Here is a 16,894-nt window from a genome sequence, read left to right as displayed (position 1 = left end):
GATTTTGATGGATCATGAAACCGAAAAGGCCAATTCACCACCAAAGTTGATAAGCCTTGACAGATACTTCAATTGGAAGGGCAGATTCGAGTCGTACTGTAGATTGATGGATGTGAGGATGTGGATGTGCATTACAAATGGTTATACTCCTCCTACAGTGTCGGGTGAGACTCCAGGTTTAAGCAGTGCTAGGCTAGCTTCATATGAACAAATGGAGGTTGATAAAAAGAAAGATTATGAAGTTGAAAGCAAGGCATTAGGATCTCTTCGAATGGCTCTCCAAGGGGAAGTTCTGTATCTGTTTGAAAAGTATAATACAGCTAAAGGCTTATGGGATGCACTCAAAGAGCATTGTGAAGGTGACGATGATCTCAAGAAGAGTAGGAAAGACTTGTTAAAGAAGCAGTATTATGTTTTTACTAGCTTCAAAGATGAATCTCTTGATGAGACGCTGGTTCGTTACAGTCATTTGCTGGTTGAGCTTGCCTACTTTGGGTACAATCCGGATCCAGAAGATGTTATTGAGAAGTTGTTGGAGGCACTTCATATTAAGTGGTAAGGATTTATTACTTTTATCCAACAAAATCCTGACTTCAGTAAATGGACTTTGGAACAGATAATTCGAAAGCTGAGAAGCCAGGATATGAAAAGAAAGTCGAAGGAAGCAGGCAACAGTGATTTTGTTCAGCGTCCTAAACTCTATCATAGCAAGACAAGCATTCCTTCCTCAAGATCTTCAAGTGGAGGGATAACTACCTTCTACAGTGGAGATGATGAGAAATTGAAAAGGACGATGGATTCTAACAACAACTTGTTGTATGTAGGCTCTCTGGAATCAGCGATTGTTGTTCATAATGGTAATCAGAATAGTAGTTCTCCAAGCTCGGGTTTAACAGGTATGCCGATGAACATAAGATCCGTAGAGGGATATCTGGGCATGCTCGCTTCTTTTGTGTCGGCTTATGAAAAACTGATTGGAAGAAAACTAACTGATCCTGAACTGGTTAGGGAGGATTACAAGCAAGTTGATCCAGATGATTTGGAAGAAATGGACCTGAACATGCAATTGGCTATGTTAACATTGAGAGTTCAGCGGTTCAATGATAGAACTAGAAGGAAGGTCATAGACGGCAAAGTAGGGTTTGATAAAACCAAGGTAAAGTGTTTCAACTGTGATGACTTTGGACATTTTGCTCCTGAGTGTCAGAGGCCAAGACGGGATAACAATTTAGCTACAGGTCGTCAGAACTTCAATCAAGGCGGTGCTATTGCTGGTCAGAATTCAGGGCGTCAATATGCTAATACTAGAAACAGAAGCTCAGGAGAAGTTGACAACTCAAGAGCTTTGATGGTTCAAAATGACGGTACTTATAATTGGGGTTCACTTAGTGCCGATGATCATAATCATGCATTCATGGCAGAAATTCAAGACTTTGATGGAGGGATGAACGATCTTGTTGATAATTCATTCGACTATACATTGTATGCCAACACGGATGATCATGATAGTTTTCATCAGAAGGTAGAAGAGGAACCAGAACCGTCGGAACCAGTAAGAGCAAGTGACAGTAAAGTCGAGACAGGCTTCATGGCACATTTGGAAGTTATTGAACAAAAGGAACCACTAAGGAAAACTATCGGGATTTGGTTTGTCGATAGTGGATGTTAAAGACATATGACAGGAGATAAGAGTCTGTTAACAGAATTCAATCCTATTAAAGGTTCTTATGTCAGTTTTGCTCGTCCCAAGGGTGGCAACATTTCTGGAATTGGGAAAGTCATCAATGGGAAGATCAAAATGGACATTGTGAATTTTGTTGAGCAGCTGGAGCATAACCTGATGAGTGTGTCTCAGATATGTGACAAGGGGAATCCAGTTCATTTTACAGAAAGGGAGGCTCTAATTTTGAAACCAGGTTATGTCATTTTAGATGAATGGATTTTGCTGAAGGCTCCAAGGAAGAAAGACATCTATGGATTGGAATTAGGTGTGGTTGATTCAGTGGAGCCAGTGTACTTATTGACAAAAGCTTCAGAAGATGAATCTCTGCTATGGCACAGACGGATGGGTCATATCCACTTTAGAAAAATGAATCATATTACAAGCAATGGATTAGTCCTCGGAGTTCCTAGCAAAAGATTTATGGTGGAGGATAAGTGTGTGCCATGTTTAAAAGGAAAACAGACTAAGAAGCCACACAAACCGAAAACTCAGAATTCTATTGCCGCTCCATTTCAGCTACTGCATATGGATCTATTTGGGCCAGTAAATGTTCGAAGCATAGGGTATATGTACAACTGCCTTGTAGTTACTGATGATTACTCTAGATTCTCGTGGGTATTTTTCTCGAAAACCAAGGATGAAACTGCTCAAATTCATATGGAATTCTTGGAAAGAGTTGAAAACCAGTATAAAACGAGAGTGAAGAGAATCAGAAGTGATAACGGGACAGAGTTCAAGAATCAGATTATGGAAGTATATTGTCTGAGTAAAAGGAATTGAACATCAATTCAGTGCACCTTATAAGCCCCAACAGAATGGAGTAGCAGAGAGAAAGAACAGAACATTGATAGAGACTGCCCGTACCATGCTGGCAGATTCAAGGCTTCCTACTATGTTATGGGGGGAAGTAGTGAATACTGCATGTCATGTCTTAAATAGGGTTTTAGTCGTTAAAAGATTTAATAAGACACCTTATGAACTTTTAAACAATAGAAAACCGAATTTAACTGAGTTGGAACCTTTTGGATTCCCATGCACATTTTTAAAAGTTCGTGACCAACCCAAATTTGCGGAGAAAGCTGAGGAGGGAATTTTTCTTGGTTACATTCCGGGATCTCCAAATAGGAGGGTGTACAATATTAGGGCTAAGATAGTCGATGTTGGTTACAATGTCGTGATTTCCAGCTATAATTCCTCTGGACATCAAGGGTCTACTATCTTGTTCAATTATGATGATGTGTTTACTTCCTTTAATGGCCCCATTTTTTTGGTGCAGGTAAATCAGAGGAAGAAGATGTGGTATTGCTGCGAAATCAAAATAAGAGTAGCAGTTCAGTTGCACCAGAAACTTCGACTGATACAGCCACGAAGGATGGAGCCAAGAAAGGAACTAGAGGTAAACATGCCTAAAGAGCTTATGTCAGACTATACAGCAGATGGTTCATCAAAGGATACTGAAGTTGTGGACACACAAGAAGTTGAATCAGTTACTCCATTACCTCGAGAGTCATCCAATGAAAGAGAGAGAGGTTCGAACTTGGGTGTTAATCTTCAAATTGATAGGGCTGCACAACATAGAATCAACAAGTATCATCCAGTTGAGGATATTATTGGTGAACCAAGTGCAAGAGTTAAGACAATAGCTCAAATTAATAAGCTATCAGGTTTATTCGCAGAGATGAAAGAAACCGGTATAGTTAAAGAGTGCAAGTTCAGCTGCTTTGTATCTCAAGAAGAACCCAGTACTATCCAAATGGCATTGAAAGATCCATCATGGGTAGAAGCTATGTAGCAGGAGCTTTTTCAGTTTGACAAGCTACAAGTTTGGGAGCTGGTTGATTTACCAGTGGGAGAGTATCCTTTCGACACTAGATGGGTTTTTAGGTGAAAAAAGGATGAAAAAGGTGTTGTAACTCGTAATAACGCTTGGCTGGTTGTTCAAGGTTTTGCTCAACAGGAAGGGTTGGACTACACTGAGGTGTTTGCACTGGTTGCTAGGCTAGAAGCTATCAGTTTGTTTCTGGCTTTTGCTGCCTTCAAGGACATTTTGGTATATCAATTGGATGTCAAGAGTGCATTCTTATACGGTACTGTCCAGGAATTAGTGTATGTTACCCAACCGCCAGGGTTTGAAGATCCAGATCATCCTGATAGAGTTTATCGACTGAATAAGGCTCTGTATGGATTACATCAAGCACCCAGGGCATGGTATGACAAGCTGTCGAAGCATCTTCTTGAAAATGGATTTCAAAGAGGATTGATCGATAGTACTTTGTTCACAAAATGGAAGGGAGAGGATTTCCTAATTCTACAAGTTTACGTAGATGATATCATTTTGGGTCATCAGACGAAAAGATGTGCAAGGAATTTGAGCAAATAATGAAAGGGACTTTTAAAATGAGTGCTATGGGAGAGATGAACTTCTTTTTGGGTTTACAAGTCGAACAGAAAAAGGACGGATTCTTTATTCATCAAACGAAGTATGCACAAGATATACTGAAGCGTTTTGGAATGGAAGATACTTCACCGATGGATACTCCTATGCAAAAGAACCATCAACTTGGATTGTTCTCTTTTAATGATCCAGAAGTTGATCCTACTCATTATAGGGCCATGATAGGTTCATTGATGTACCTTACAGCATCAAGGGTAGATATCATGTTTGCGGTTTGTTTATGTGCTCGTTATCAGTCCTGTCCTAGGGAAAGCCATATGAAAGCTGTAAAACAAATTCTTCGCTACCTCAAAGGTCAACCAGTGCTGGGACTCTGGTATTCATTTGGGGGAGACTTTGAATTCATGGCATATACCGATGCTTATTATGGTGGCTGCAATTATGATAGGAAATTGACTTCAAGTGGATGTCAATTCTTAGGAGGAAGATTAGTGTCTTGGCAATGTAAGAAGCAGACTTCAGTTGCAATCTCGTCTTGCGAGGCCGAATACATGGCAGCGGGTGGATGTTGTTCACAGGTTCTATGGATTCAGCAAGAACTACATGATTACGGTCAGAACTTTCTTTGTACTCCTATTAAAATAGATAATGAATCCACCATATCCATTACCAATAATTCTGTTAAGCACAGTAGGACTAAGCACATAGACACAAGGTTCCATTTTATACGTGATTGTGCTGAAAAGAAGTTAATAGTCCTAGAAAAGGTGTTGAGTGACTTTCACTTAGCTGATCTGTTCACTAAGGCTTTCGACCGAACTCGTTTCAAGTTGCTAGTCCAATTGATTAGAATGAGAAATCTATAGTGACAGTGTCTCTCAACAGGAACTTTGTAAAATGTGTCTCTATTTGTGTCGTGTTGTATTGTGTGTCATATAGAGTCAGAAAAACCAAATAAAAATAAGAAAAATCAAAAAAGAAAAAGAAAATAATAAAAAGAGTAAGGTCACTGTATGAAGACGATTAAACGTGAAGATACTTTAGCTTTTAAGCCTACTTAATTGTACTTTAAATTGCTTAGTTCAGTGATACCATTATATGATGTATTGGTAGGCACAAAGTACCAAGGTTTTCTTATAATCTGAACTTTAATGTATACAATGTTCTTATGGGAAACATATTCAGATATATGGCTGAGAATGCCTGCTTTTCAAATGATTAGATCAGGTCCTTAAATCTTACGAAAGATCTAGCATTGTAATTATGTATATTTGGTCGTTATATAGAAGGTCTCGGGTACATACATGCGTATGTATTGCTTTTTCGGATGTATATTTGTGACAAGATATGCAAATATCTATTAAATCTTTTGAAAATTATGGAACTAATGTGGCCTTTGAGATTTGGACAAGTAAGTCCTTGAGGTGTCTTTGTATACTTAGCCTACCTAAAGCTTCCAACTTGGGATAGGTTGTCAGAAAGTTTGCTACATGGGTCTCATCGAAAGTCACGGGTTTCCATAAGCGTTTTAAATGATGTCACAAATATGCAAGTAATTGGCATCATGCAATGTTGAGTATATTTCCGTACGTGAGTTAAGTTATGTCTCTTTGCGTGTGAGGAATCACCGACCTGTCACCGCTGACTTGATTCTTAAAGATCGTCTCCCTATAGTTACCAAATGTCTTAATCTTAGTGCTTGTGTCAATTCTGGGAGTATATCTGAATGTGGATCACTTAAGTTCGCAAACTTGATTAAGTGGCATATTAGGCTACTCGGGTTACAGGGTGACTGTCCTTGGACAGGGTATGTCGAAAGTGTCACAAACCAAAAGGAAACCGGAAGTACCGAGCGTTTAAGAGGACAAACATATTGGTAATCGTCATGGATCACTGTTCATAACTAATAATAAGAGAATTATTTCTTGATTGTAGGCTTATGTAACATGCTAAGCTGATCTAATCAATGCAGTACTTTAGCTCTTGTAACTATGTTATTCGTTTATGTTCGTGTGTGTGTGTGTGTGTTATGTTTTTCGTGCAATGTTCAATTTTTGTTGTTGTTGTTTTTGTAAAAATAAAAGTTCCATTTGCACGAGAGACAGAGTTAGAATATAATCTAGTTTCCAAGAGGACTCAACTACGTTCTTATGGAACAGCGAATAAACGAGTAGGGTAGTTAAGCGATAGTGAAATGATCTATAGCTAAAAGAAAGTTTGGTTAATTAACTAGTATAGGTTTAAGGAAAAGAACACAGAGTTTTTAATTTCAATAAACAAATATTGAGTTAATTTATTGTTGTTCTTAGAAAGAAGAATTTTTTAAGAATGAACACAGAGTTGTTCATAGTTTTGAATTTAATCTTTAAATCAACTGTTTTGATCTTTAGAAAGAAGGTTTTCAAAGAATGAACACAGAGATGATTCATAGTTTGAGATCAATTTTTAAAAGAAATTTTGTTGAATCAAAAAGATTTGATACAGAGATGTCAAATAATTTTGATTGTGTATGTGCTAAAAATGAAAGTGCTAAGGAGTGAATTATTCGACTTTAAATGACTTAGGTAAAATAATAGACTGATAAGTATATTCATTTTATCTTGCAGAATTATTCATTTCTTCAAATTGTATGTTATTACTTTGAGAAGATTTGATGATCGTTTGTTGAGATGTGTAGGACAGCAAACAGATGTTCAATTTTATAGGTTGTTGTGAAGTCCCTCACTTGATGGTTTAACCCACAAGTGTAGAATATAACAAGTCAAGTAAGCACTAGATTGGACTAGTATTACAATAAATATAAATGCAAGAATATATATAAACTAATACGTACTTAAGCAATATAAAGATAAGCAAGTAAAGTAAATGGTGAGACACAATGTAATTTTCAAGTGTATTTTATTTATTGATGTTAAATAAAATACAAGGTTGTTGCGGAACAAAGATATTACAAATTAAGTATCTAAACAACCTTATGAATTACAAGTGATCTAATATTTGCTAAATAAACTCTTTTGATCGAAATACTTAAAGTTGTGAAGTATAGCTGTTTAGATCAAGAGTATTTGAGCAAAGGCACCAAAATGCAAAAGTGTGTTTTGGACGAGGGAAGTGAGTTGGTATTTATAGGCAAAAAGAATAAATATAATATTCTTTTTGCCGTACAAATATGGTTACATGCATTTAAGGAAATTACTTTAAAATCCTTAAATGCATTGATTAAAGTACAAGAGTAAAGTCACTTGATAGTGACTTGTCTTCTAATTAACCAACCACCTTTACATGCGTGTAAGGCTTTTAACAAAGGAAAAATGGATTATCCGGACAAAGGCATGTAAAGGCATAAAATCAATTCCTCGTAATCAGTGTTCAGACTTGTAAGGTCTAGAACACTGTCATGGACTCCAGTCAGGCGATCTGGTAAGTCTTCCAGTGAGCTCCGCTATTTGTCAGACTTTTTTCTTCAGACTTCAGTCTTCGACTTCAGTGAGAATGTTCTTCAGTGGAAAGATCTTGACTGAAGTGAAGTCCAGTGAACAAATCTGGTGGAATCCAGATTCCTGTACAAGTAAGTTGTTCACTGGTCTTCACATAATTTCTGGACAAATCTTCAGAGGGCTCCAGTAGTCACGTCTGGAGCGGCTCCAGTAAATCTGGATCTAACAAATTCCCCCTATTTGTTTAGAAATTATGCAAGGATTTTCAAGCCTTTATCTATACAAGTTTGTGCTTGAAAAATCCTTGAAAAATTATGCAAGTATTATGTATGGTTTGTAATTTTTGTCCAGGATCTTAAAATAGGATAAAACATGAAGATTTGAAGTTTGGTAGCATTCGAAAAAAATTTGGCTCAATTTTTATCCTGTGTTAATGCGGATTTGGCGAAAAAGTTTAGGAATCATCAAATTTTTCTTATGATCATGTTATCCAAAGCTTACATGAAATTTAAAGTGTCATGAGAACATATTTTGGAGGCAAAAATTATGATTTATTTATGCAAAAGTATAAGTGATTAGATTTCGGTTAGATGATCTTACTGAGTTAAAATCAAGTAACTTTTTGAAGTTAAATCAATATAGATTTGCGTGTTTAATCTCAATGGAAGACCTCAGGGTAGGTTATCGTTAGATATAAATGGAAGACCTCGGGGTAGATTATCCATAGTTATCCTTAGAATGATAAGACAGAGATCTTAAGATTCTTATTTTCTTGATGGTTTGACGAATAGATTGGGTATCTATAGGTCAATTCCTTAGAACGATAAAACATGGATTTTAAGGTTCTTGACACCAAAGTCGACATAAACAATAGGTTTAAGTCGCATATTTTGTAGTTCTAGACTAAGATAAGCTCATATCGATAATTATGACTTATAATAGTAAAGAAGAACAAATTAGGAGAATAAAATGAAAAATGTAGTTCTAGATTAAGTCATTGCTAAGATAGTAATGAAATAATGAAGAATAACATTATCATTTTTATCTTTGTTTGTATTTTTAAGCTTATATGTGCATGAATAGGCACAAGAAGCTATGTATAGATTTTGTCTGACGACTTTGATAAGTAATCAGAAGAAACACTTAATGTTATGTTATCTGGAGACAAAGAATTGCTTTTGAAATAGGATGTTCCATGTTCCTGAAGTTTGAGCTTCAAGTTTCAAAGTTTCTGGTTTTCATAGAAGTCAACTAGTAAAGGATTGATTGTTGGAAATTCAACTCCTCTATCACATGCCAGTTATGCAAGGCGAGCAGGGACTCGAGATATGCTTAATTCGGAGAGATTTATCGTTGAGGGGAAGGACTACAACAAGCTTTGGTGCATTAGTTGATTGTTATGACGATACAGAGAGTTTGAAGTTTGCTGATCAAATCTGAAGTTTCAGGAGATCGAGTTTCGGGTATGGTAACTAATTTGTTGTCTTGAAATTTTTATTTTTCAGTGTATTTACAGAAAATTCAATCTAAAGGAAGGAATTTTGAGTAAAAGACTGAAGTATTCAAGACAAATGCTAGGGATATCAGGTTTTAATTGTTTTTGCTATGCAATTTTAACAAGATATTAATAATTGTGTCTGTTAAGTTGAAGATCTTAGATATATAAAATTTTTAATTTTAATATAAAAGATAATCAACTATGTATGGAATTCCTTAGACATAGACTTAGTATGAATGTAAAACGTTAAGGAAAACCTTAGAATCGATATTAAGTGAATGTGAAAGGATCTACACTGTTAAATAACTTCATGGAAATAGACCTTTTGTGAATGTAGAAGATTATTACAATCTTTGACATAGACATAATGAAATTTCACAAGTAGTTAAGTACTATCCTTAGATGTAGACAGTTTGTGAATGTAGAAGATTATTTGAAATCTTAGACATAGACTTACTGTGAATATAAAAGGTCATGTAAAACCTTAGATATAGACTTAATGAGAATGTAGAAAGTTGTGAGAAACTTTTGACATTGACATTAGGTGAATATGAAAGGTCTTTGTATTCTTTATACCTTAGACATAGCTATATCATTTGAATTTGAAAGGTTTTATGTGTATAAACCTTAGAAATAGAAACAGATATATGAATGTGAAAGGTTAAATGTATCTTAGACATAAGTATTATGTTTAAATATGAAAAGTCTTCAAAGATTTTTTTTGAAACTTTAGATATCGAAACATAATTATATATGTGAAAGATATTTTTATGTATTGATTATTTAGGTCATATAGTTATGAATTTGTTTTTTTCATAAGAATATGAAGTTATAATCAATATGTTACATTGTTTGAAATTTATATAATATAAAAAGATTTTATATTACAAGAATTTCCAAATAATTGTGAAATGAGTATCTTACTGCCTCGTTTCATAATGAATGCTTGTGCTCTGATAATTAATCATAGTTATGTATCTCAGTCATGAATAGAGGGGGAGTACATGAGAATGATTAATTGCTTTAATTATTTGATCATAGTTGTGTATCCCAGTCATTAATTGGGAGGGGGGGGGTACATAAGAATGATTGTTGTTATAATGATTAATCATCGTTATATTTCCTAGTCATAAAATTGAGGGGGAGATATAAGAATGAAGAATCAATTTTATAACTATGTATATTGTAAAGTACAGTTGCAAGTGTGTAAGTTTGCAAATGGTACAGTTACAATTACATTTTATGAGTGTTTACAAGTGGTACAGTTCGGGAAAGCTCATTTCGAAATTGTTTAAGAAAGATTGATCGTGGAAAAGTTAAACATTTTTGGTAACTTTATTAACTTTTCAGGTTTAAGACGAAGATCGGGGAAAAGATGAATATTTGATGGCTACAGTTTTGGTCATCATTTTGATTTTTCATATTTCCAGGAAGTTCGTAATAAACATTGATCAATTATTCAGAAACTTTGACGAAAATTGAAGTTTAAAGTGTGCAGGTGAAAATTACGACCTCGTAATTGGCAAGAGGCAGAATATGACCTCACAATTGGTCTATTCGGCCTTATGCAGATACGACCTCGTAATTGGGTGGATCGGGTTGACCCAGACCCATTCAGATCAAATGGGTATATAAACCAATTTTACCCAAACACGACCTCACATATTAAAATCAATTTCAGAGCAAATACGACCCCGATAATACTACTTTGCTACCCCGATTGTGATTTGATATATACAAGTAGATCGAGTTTTTTTGAGTGATATTTTTGTGTTCATCTCGAAAAACTAAATCTAGGTATACTATCTAATCGTAATATAGTTAACCATGCAACAAGAAAATCAAGAAAATAGAGTTCGAAATTTTTGAACTAGGTTTTCTAAGTTTCTTCGATTTTGATGTTTTCTGGTTAAAAATAAGGGTTGGGGTACTTTTGTTGTTTGAATACGAGTGTATAGAAACAACTTTCATGAGTTTTGGTTGGGTAAATCGTAAAGTCGCGTTGGGGAAGATGAACAGTGCGACGACCTCACATTTAGGGGTTTGCTAGCCCAGAAATACGACCTCGCATTTGTCAATTAATTTTGACTTTGTTGACATTCGAAATACGATGCCGATTTACGACCTGGACCAAATACGATCCCAAATTGGAAAATATGACCTCGTATTTTAGAATTTGGTTGACCATATTTTGACCTTGAAATACGACCTCGTATTTGACTTAACAAATCTTCAAAAGTTTATTTTTATGAAATATTTGAAAATTGGTTAATTTATCATTTTAACTTAATTACAGGGATAATTTAAGTTAAGTTAACAGATTTTCAAAAGTTTATCGTAATAAATATTTCAAAATGAGTTAGTTTGTGTATAACTAAATTACCGGGATAATTTAAATTATTTGTATAAGTGATTAACTAAATTACCGAGATACTTTATGTTATTTATATGTGTTTAACTTAATTACAGAGATAATTAAAGTTAATGATGTTAACTAAATTACAGAGATAATTTATGTTAATTGTATGTGTTATGAATTACAGAGATAATTTATATGTTTGACTAGATTACAGAGATAATGCTAGTTGTAAATTATGCGTGTGAGTTTTTATGTCGATTTAGGTAATTAATCATTCGTTATTAATTATAGAAATGGCAAGAAACTTCATTGGTGCGCATAATTATGTGATAAAACTTCGATGATGATCAGGATGGAACCGAATACTATCACGAGATATTCGCTTTCTTCAGAAGATCTCGAGTTCATCATGCGCTTACACATTCCTCGGTTATTTATCTAGATTATTTAAGAGACTTTTGGGCGAATGCTAATGTTGTTCGTGCCGGAGACGAACATATTTTTCATACCATTGTTGTCGGGCAACAGATACAGTTCACCGCTGCTAATCTCATTGATATATTATGTCTGGGTACAGTTGAACAAGAAGGTGGTGCAACAGGTCTCACCAAATTCAGACCGAAAGTTATTCAAGGTGCTTTCAGATGGCTGGGGTTTGCAGAAGACCTGGCCAGTAGAACGTTATTTAAGAAGGGTTATTAATGCCAACTACATTGCACCTGCTGATGAGGTCATATCAGCTTATGAAGCGCCTCAGCTAGAGGATGTTGAAGCTGCAGGGAATGTTGAGCTTCCAGAGCAGCTGCATGATGTTGTAGTTCAGGCTGATGCACCAGAAGAGCCTGAAGTTGTTGTATAGGTTGCAGATGATGTGATTAACCATCCTGGTGCCAATCCTGAGATCGTTGATGATATACTGGAGGAAGTGGTTGATCCAGATGGTGACATTGCACAAGTACAGAGGTACAATCCCAATGATGATGATCTAGTGGATGTGGACCTGAACCAGGACATAGATGATTATGTAGCTGGAGCTGCAGTTAGTTCTGAAGCAGCTAGAGCTAGTGGGCCAGGTACTAGTGAAGCTAGTGAATCAGGTGTTGGTCAGGCTAGAGGATCAGGTGTTGATGCTGAAGATAGAGGAAAGGTTGTTGCTGATGTTCAAGCAGACAGAAAGCCTTCTGTACATTCAAATGATGAATCTAGTAGTAACGGTGATGAGGATCCTTACAGATCTCATGCATTCGTCAGAATTGGATCCAGAATGGTTCCCAGATCTCCTGCTGTTACTCAAGGAAGAAGAAGAGAGAGAGAGAAACTGATGAAGATTGGGTGCCAGAGCAGCCGTTACTTAAAAGAAGTAGACTTGTCAGGGCACAAGAATCTTCTGCTGCTGCTGGTGATTCACAGAATGTTCCAAAGGTTGTTCCTGAGACTACACAACCACAACCATAGACAATTGAATAGGCTACATTGAGCCTTGCTGATCTGCAGAGACAGTTATTTGAGCAGAGTGTATAGCATGAGAAGGCTATGAATGAGATGAGAAGCCTGGTCAGTGGTTTGGCTGCTGATACGAAGGTTGTTAGTGACAAGAACAAGTTTCTTGAAGACAAATGGGCAAGGCCGAGGTGGTGGTATCCAATATGTATAAGAAGTTTTTGGCTCTAGATGAAAAGGTTGTTAGGATGGCAGATGCATTGAAAAGGGGAGTTAAGATCTCCAAAGAAAAATTGCATGAGCTCATCGACAACTATCTCAAAGTTAGAAGCTGGGAGAGACAACTTAGATTGCAGAGGTGATGAGTTGGCTAAGGCAAGGCATGATGATGATCAGAATGAAGATCCAGATGTTGCCAGGGATACTCAAGAGCTAGGAGGTGGTTCTATTTTGAGAACAGAGACTCAAGGAGAGTCTAGCCAGGCTGGTGTTGCTGGCAAGGCAACCTCAGAAGCTCCACAAGCTCAAGAACAGATGTCTACTGAGATAAACATGGTGGTTGAGCTTGAGGCACCTCAAACCAAAACCCTTACAGAAGATGTTGACGTTGATTGATTGGGTAAGGTTTTCATAGAGCAATCTGCTGCTGTTGCTCTTGATAACGAAGATGCTAGTGCTCAGGATAGTGAGTCAACCAAGATGGATTCTACTACCAATACTTCTACAGAGTCGGATTTGCACCCAGTGATCGTGCATAGACTAGAGAAGAGATTAGTTATGATCCACAGGCTCATATGAGAGCTAGAGTAGAGATCGCTGATTATTTTTATGATCCAGGATCTCTGAGGGATCAAGAGAATGAGCGGTTAAGGTTAATTCATACTCCTTCAGAGTCAGATTCAGATTTTGAGAATAAGACTAAGACTAAGGGGGAGCGGAGCAAGAGCAAGAAAAAGCAGAAGAAGTAGATTAATGACAAAGACAAAGATGAAGACATTTATTTTAATGTCTAGAAGCTATTGACAAGGGGAATTCTGTAAGTGCACGTCTATGTCAATAGCAGTCTAGATTGTTTGGGCTTATTTGTAATATGTCTTTGTCATGTGATTGTCATTAATGAACTTTGTATTATGCATAGAATACTAGATTAAGTTTAAGTATTGAATGTATGATAATATTCTGCTAAGTATGAAAAGCGACCTCGTATTTGCATGGTCAAATACGAGGCAAGCTATAGGAATACGACCCCGTATTTGCAGGGTCAAATACGAGTCCAATCTGCAATTACGACCTCGTAATTGTGATGGGCTGGGGATTAGGATTGAACATTTGTCGAATTATCAAGCTAGTATAGCAGGTTAATAGGTCAAAGGATTGTTCCACTAGCCCGAAGAAGATCTGCAAGGCAGAAGATGATCTAGGGGCTTCGTTGTGAATCACCAAGTTATATAGAGGGATTCCGCACCTCTGAATAACTGAAGCAAGCTATTGACGATCCGTTCCAGGGGTCCTACAGGTATCACAAGCCACATATGTTATCAATTAGTTACAAAGATCAAAACATGAAATGGGGGGGGGGGGTGGGTTAGGGTTGGTTTAAATTTTAGTTAATTATTAAATATTAAAATTAGTTTTCTTTATTTATTTTTAATTAAAATTTTCGGCTATTAATTAAATAAAATCAGGGTTTTGTTTAATTAATTCAACCTTATTTTTTAATAGTAAATTGAGACCCTCTAAGCAAGTTTTGATGTTATGAATTGACATGTTTATTAGATATAAATTGTATGTTTGTGTACTTTATTTATTTAAAGTTGTTAAATAAATATTAAAAATCATAAGGAATTCATGTAAAATTCGTTGTGATTATTACTGAGATATAGAGATATAAAAAGCATAGCATGATGATCCAATAATTAGGGTTAATTATTAATTGTATGACTACGTGAATTTTTCGTGTGATTTTTCTGCTTTGCGACGGTTCACTAAAAAATTCATATCTTTTAATCCGTAATGAGTTAGAGGCTGTGCTTTGAACTGTAGATGCTCAACACATAGGTCTAAAACTTTGTAGTTCTGGTAGAAAGCTGAATCGGACCAGAAACAGGTCTAAATAGGTCGTAAAGCTACTGGGAATTTTCAGTCAGCAACTATGTGCTTATGTGATAATTGATTGTTTTATATATGTTTAAGGCTTACGCAATCAAGGCAACTTGATGTATGTGGTCCTCTTTTTTGAAGGGGGAGCCGACTTAGACATATATTACAACCATAGTGACATGTTTAGGTGGCCTACCATAACTCGTTGCATGATTAATAGTTAATAGATTAGTAAGTTTATTGTTTTGCGTATTTATTGAGGTATAAATGGTGATGCAAAATAGTTTTGAGAAAATATAAACTTGATTAAACAATATCGAAATAGAGATTTTTTAATAAAATTGAATTCTTACAACCTTGAGATACACCGGCTCACCCATTTGAACAAACTCTAAGAGAGGTATAAGTCGTAGTGCGTTAGCCTTCTAAAAGGGCGGGTTTTTAATTGCGTCCATCGCAAACCTTTGCCCTTCCGCTTCTTTGTGCGTTCAAATGGAGCTACCTAGCTCTCTTGTGTTGTTAAGACTATACAAATGATTTTATTAAATATTATGTTATGAAGATTTGCATGAGTCTTCGTACATAAACTTTTGATTCACATCAAATGCATTACCCATTCAAAGTTAAGTCCTTGCCACCCACTTTGCTTAGAACACTTGCCAGGTGCTATTTGACCCTACGTGAGACCGTAGGCGGATGGTATCTCTTCAAGGTAAATTACCGACCCGTTGTGAGACCAGCGGCGAACTATACACACGTTCTTAATCGAGCGACTTAAAACGAGTTAAGACGGTCAGACCTTGACCCGTGGCATAAGATAGAACAATACATGTTTACAAAATACTTAAACACCTCTAAGTGTTGTTGTATGTTCCATAACTCTAGGAGTTGCATTAGATATGCAATTACTAATCGTTACTTACCATTTTGAATATCATCATCTCTAGCTGATCAACAGATGCGGTGATGCTATGTCAAATTGGATCCTAGCCTTAATGAAATTAAATGTTAAAAGTATTTAACATGGGTAAATTACATTTCTTAAAGAAAATTATCGAAAATACCGATAATTGAACTTGAATCTGTTTTGTAAATAGGCAACAAATCCTTCACAAAACATACACCAATCGGCTTTTAGGTCGATGCTAAAAAGGGAAAACTTTTTGAAACCAATTTCAAAGACTGTTTTGTCAATAGAGAATCGTTCTAAGAGTTGAAAAGAAAATAGATGTCCTTGAAACTTAGATGTCGCTATTCCTGATGCGAGTGTCACTTCTTTGCATAAAATACTCAGTACAACAGACATATTGAGGTTGTTTATTTGATGCTAGAAGCATGGCTGTCGAGCTTCAAAAAGCAATTCGGATTGCACAATCTGTATGATGTGATCAGAGAACTCAAGTCTATGTACGGAAAACAGGTCGGAGTTGAATTACTTAACTTAATTGAGTCACTCCATAATTTGAACATGAGTATGGGAAACCGGTGAGTGCTCATGTGCTCAAGATGAAGAGTTACTTTGAGCATTTTTGAAAGGTTAAACTATGCGTATCTTCTACCTATTGTTATTGGCATAAGGGACTTTGAGATGTTTGTGCGCAATTACAATTTGCACAACATAGTTGGACTTCATATCATGTTGATTAAGTATGAGAAAAACCTTCCTAAGAAATCTGAGACATCCCAATTCCTTATGATCAAGGGGGGGAATAGTTTAGAAAGCAAAACAACCGTAAAGCTAAGGGCAAGAACTTTGGTAAGAGAAAGCAAGGTACTTTAGTCTCAAAACCTTAAAAGACCCTTCGGCGGAAAACGAGCATACGGCAAAGACCAGGCTTGTCATCATTGTGCTAAAGTGAGACACTGGAAGAGGAATTGTTCTAAGTATCTAGGTGAGTTGAACAAGAAGAAGAAGCAAGCCGATTTAATCAGTTCTTCAAGT

General features: G+C 36.1%; 1 protein-coding gene across 1 annotated transcript; it reads left to right on the top strand.

Moving 5' to 3' along the window:
- Positions 1 to 4,102: 4,102 nt before the first annotated feature.
- LOC122587499 (uncharacterized mitochondrial protein AtMg00810-like) lies at positions 4,103 to 4,984 on the top strand. Its single transcript, XM_043759689.1, has one exon. It carries the CDS (start codon positions 4,103 to 4,105, stop codon positions 4,982 to 4,984), a length of 882 nt encoding a protein of 293 aa, XP_043615624.1.
- The last annotated feature ends 11,910 nt before the right edge of the window (positions 4,985 to 16,894 follow it).

The sequence above is a fragment of the Erigeron canadensis genome, chromosome 1, assembly GCF_010389155.1.
Source record: "Erigeron canadensis isolate Cc75 chromosome 1, C_canadensis_v1, whole genome shotgun sequence".
NCBI classification, from domain to species: domain Eukaryota; kingdom Viridiplantae; phylum Streptophyta; class Magnoliopsida; order Asterales; family Asteraceae; genus Erigeron; species Erigeron canadensis.
Note: the sequence above shows the minus strand (reverse complement) of the source record. Positions and strands in the feature narration are given on the sequence as shown.

Coding starts and splice junctions, on each gene's coding strand:
- LOC122587499 (XM_043759689.1), top strand. CDS start 4,103: ATGAAAGGGACTTTTAAAATGAGTGCTATGGGAGAGATGAACTTCTTT.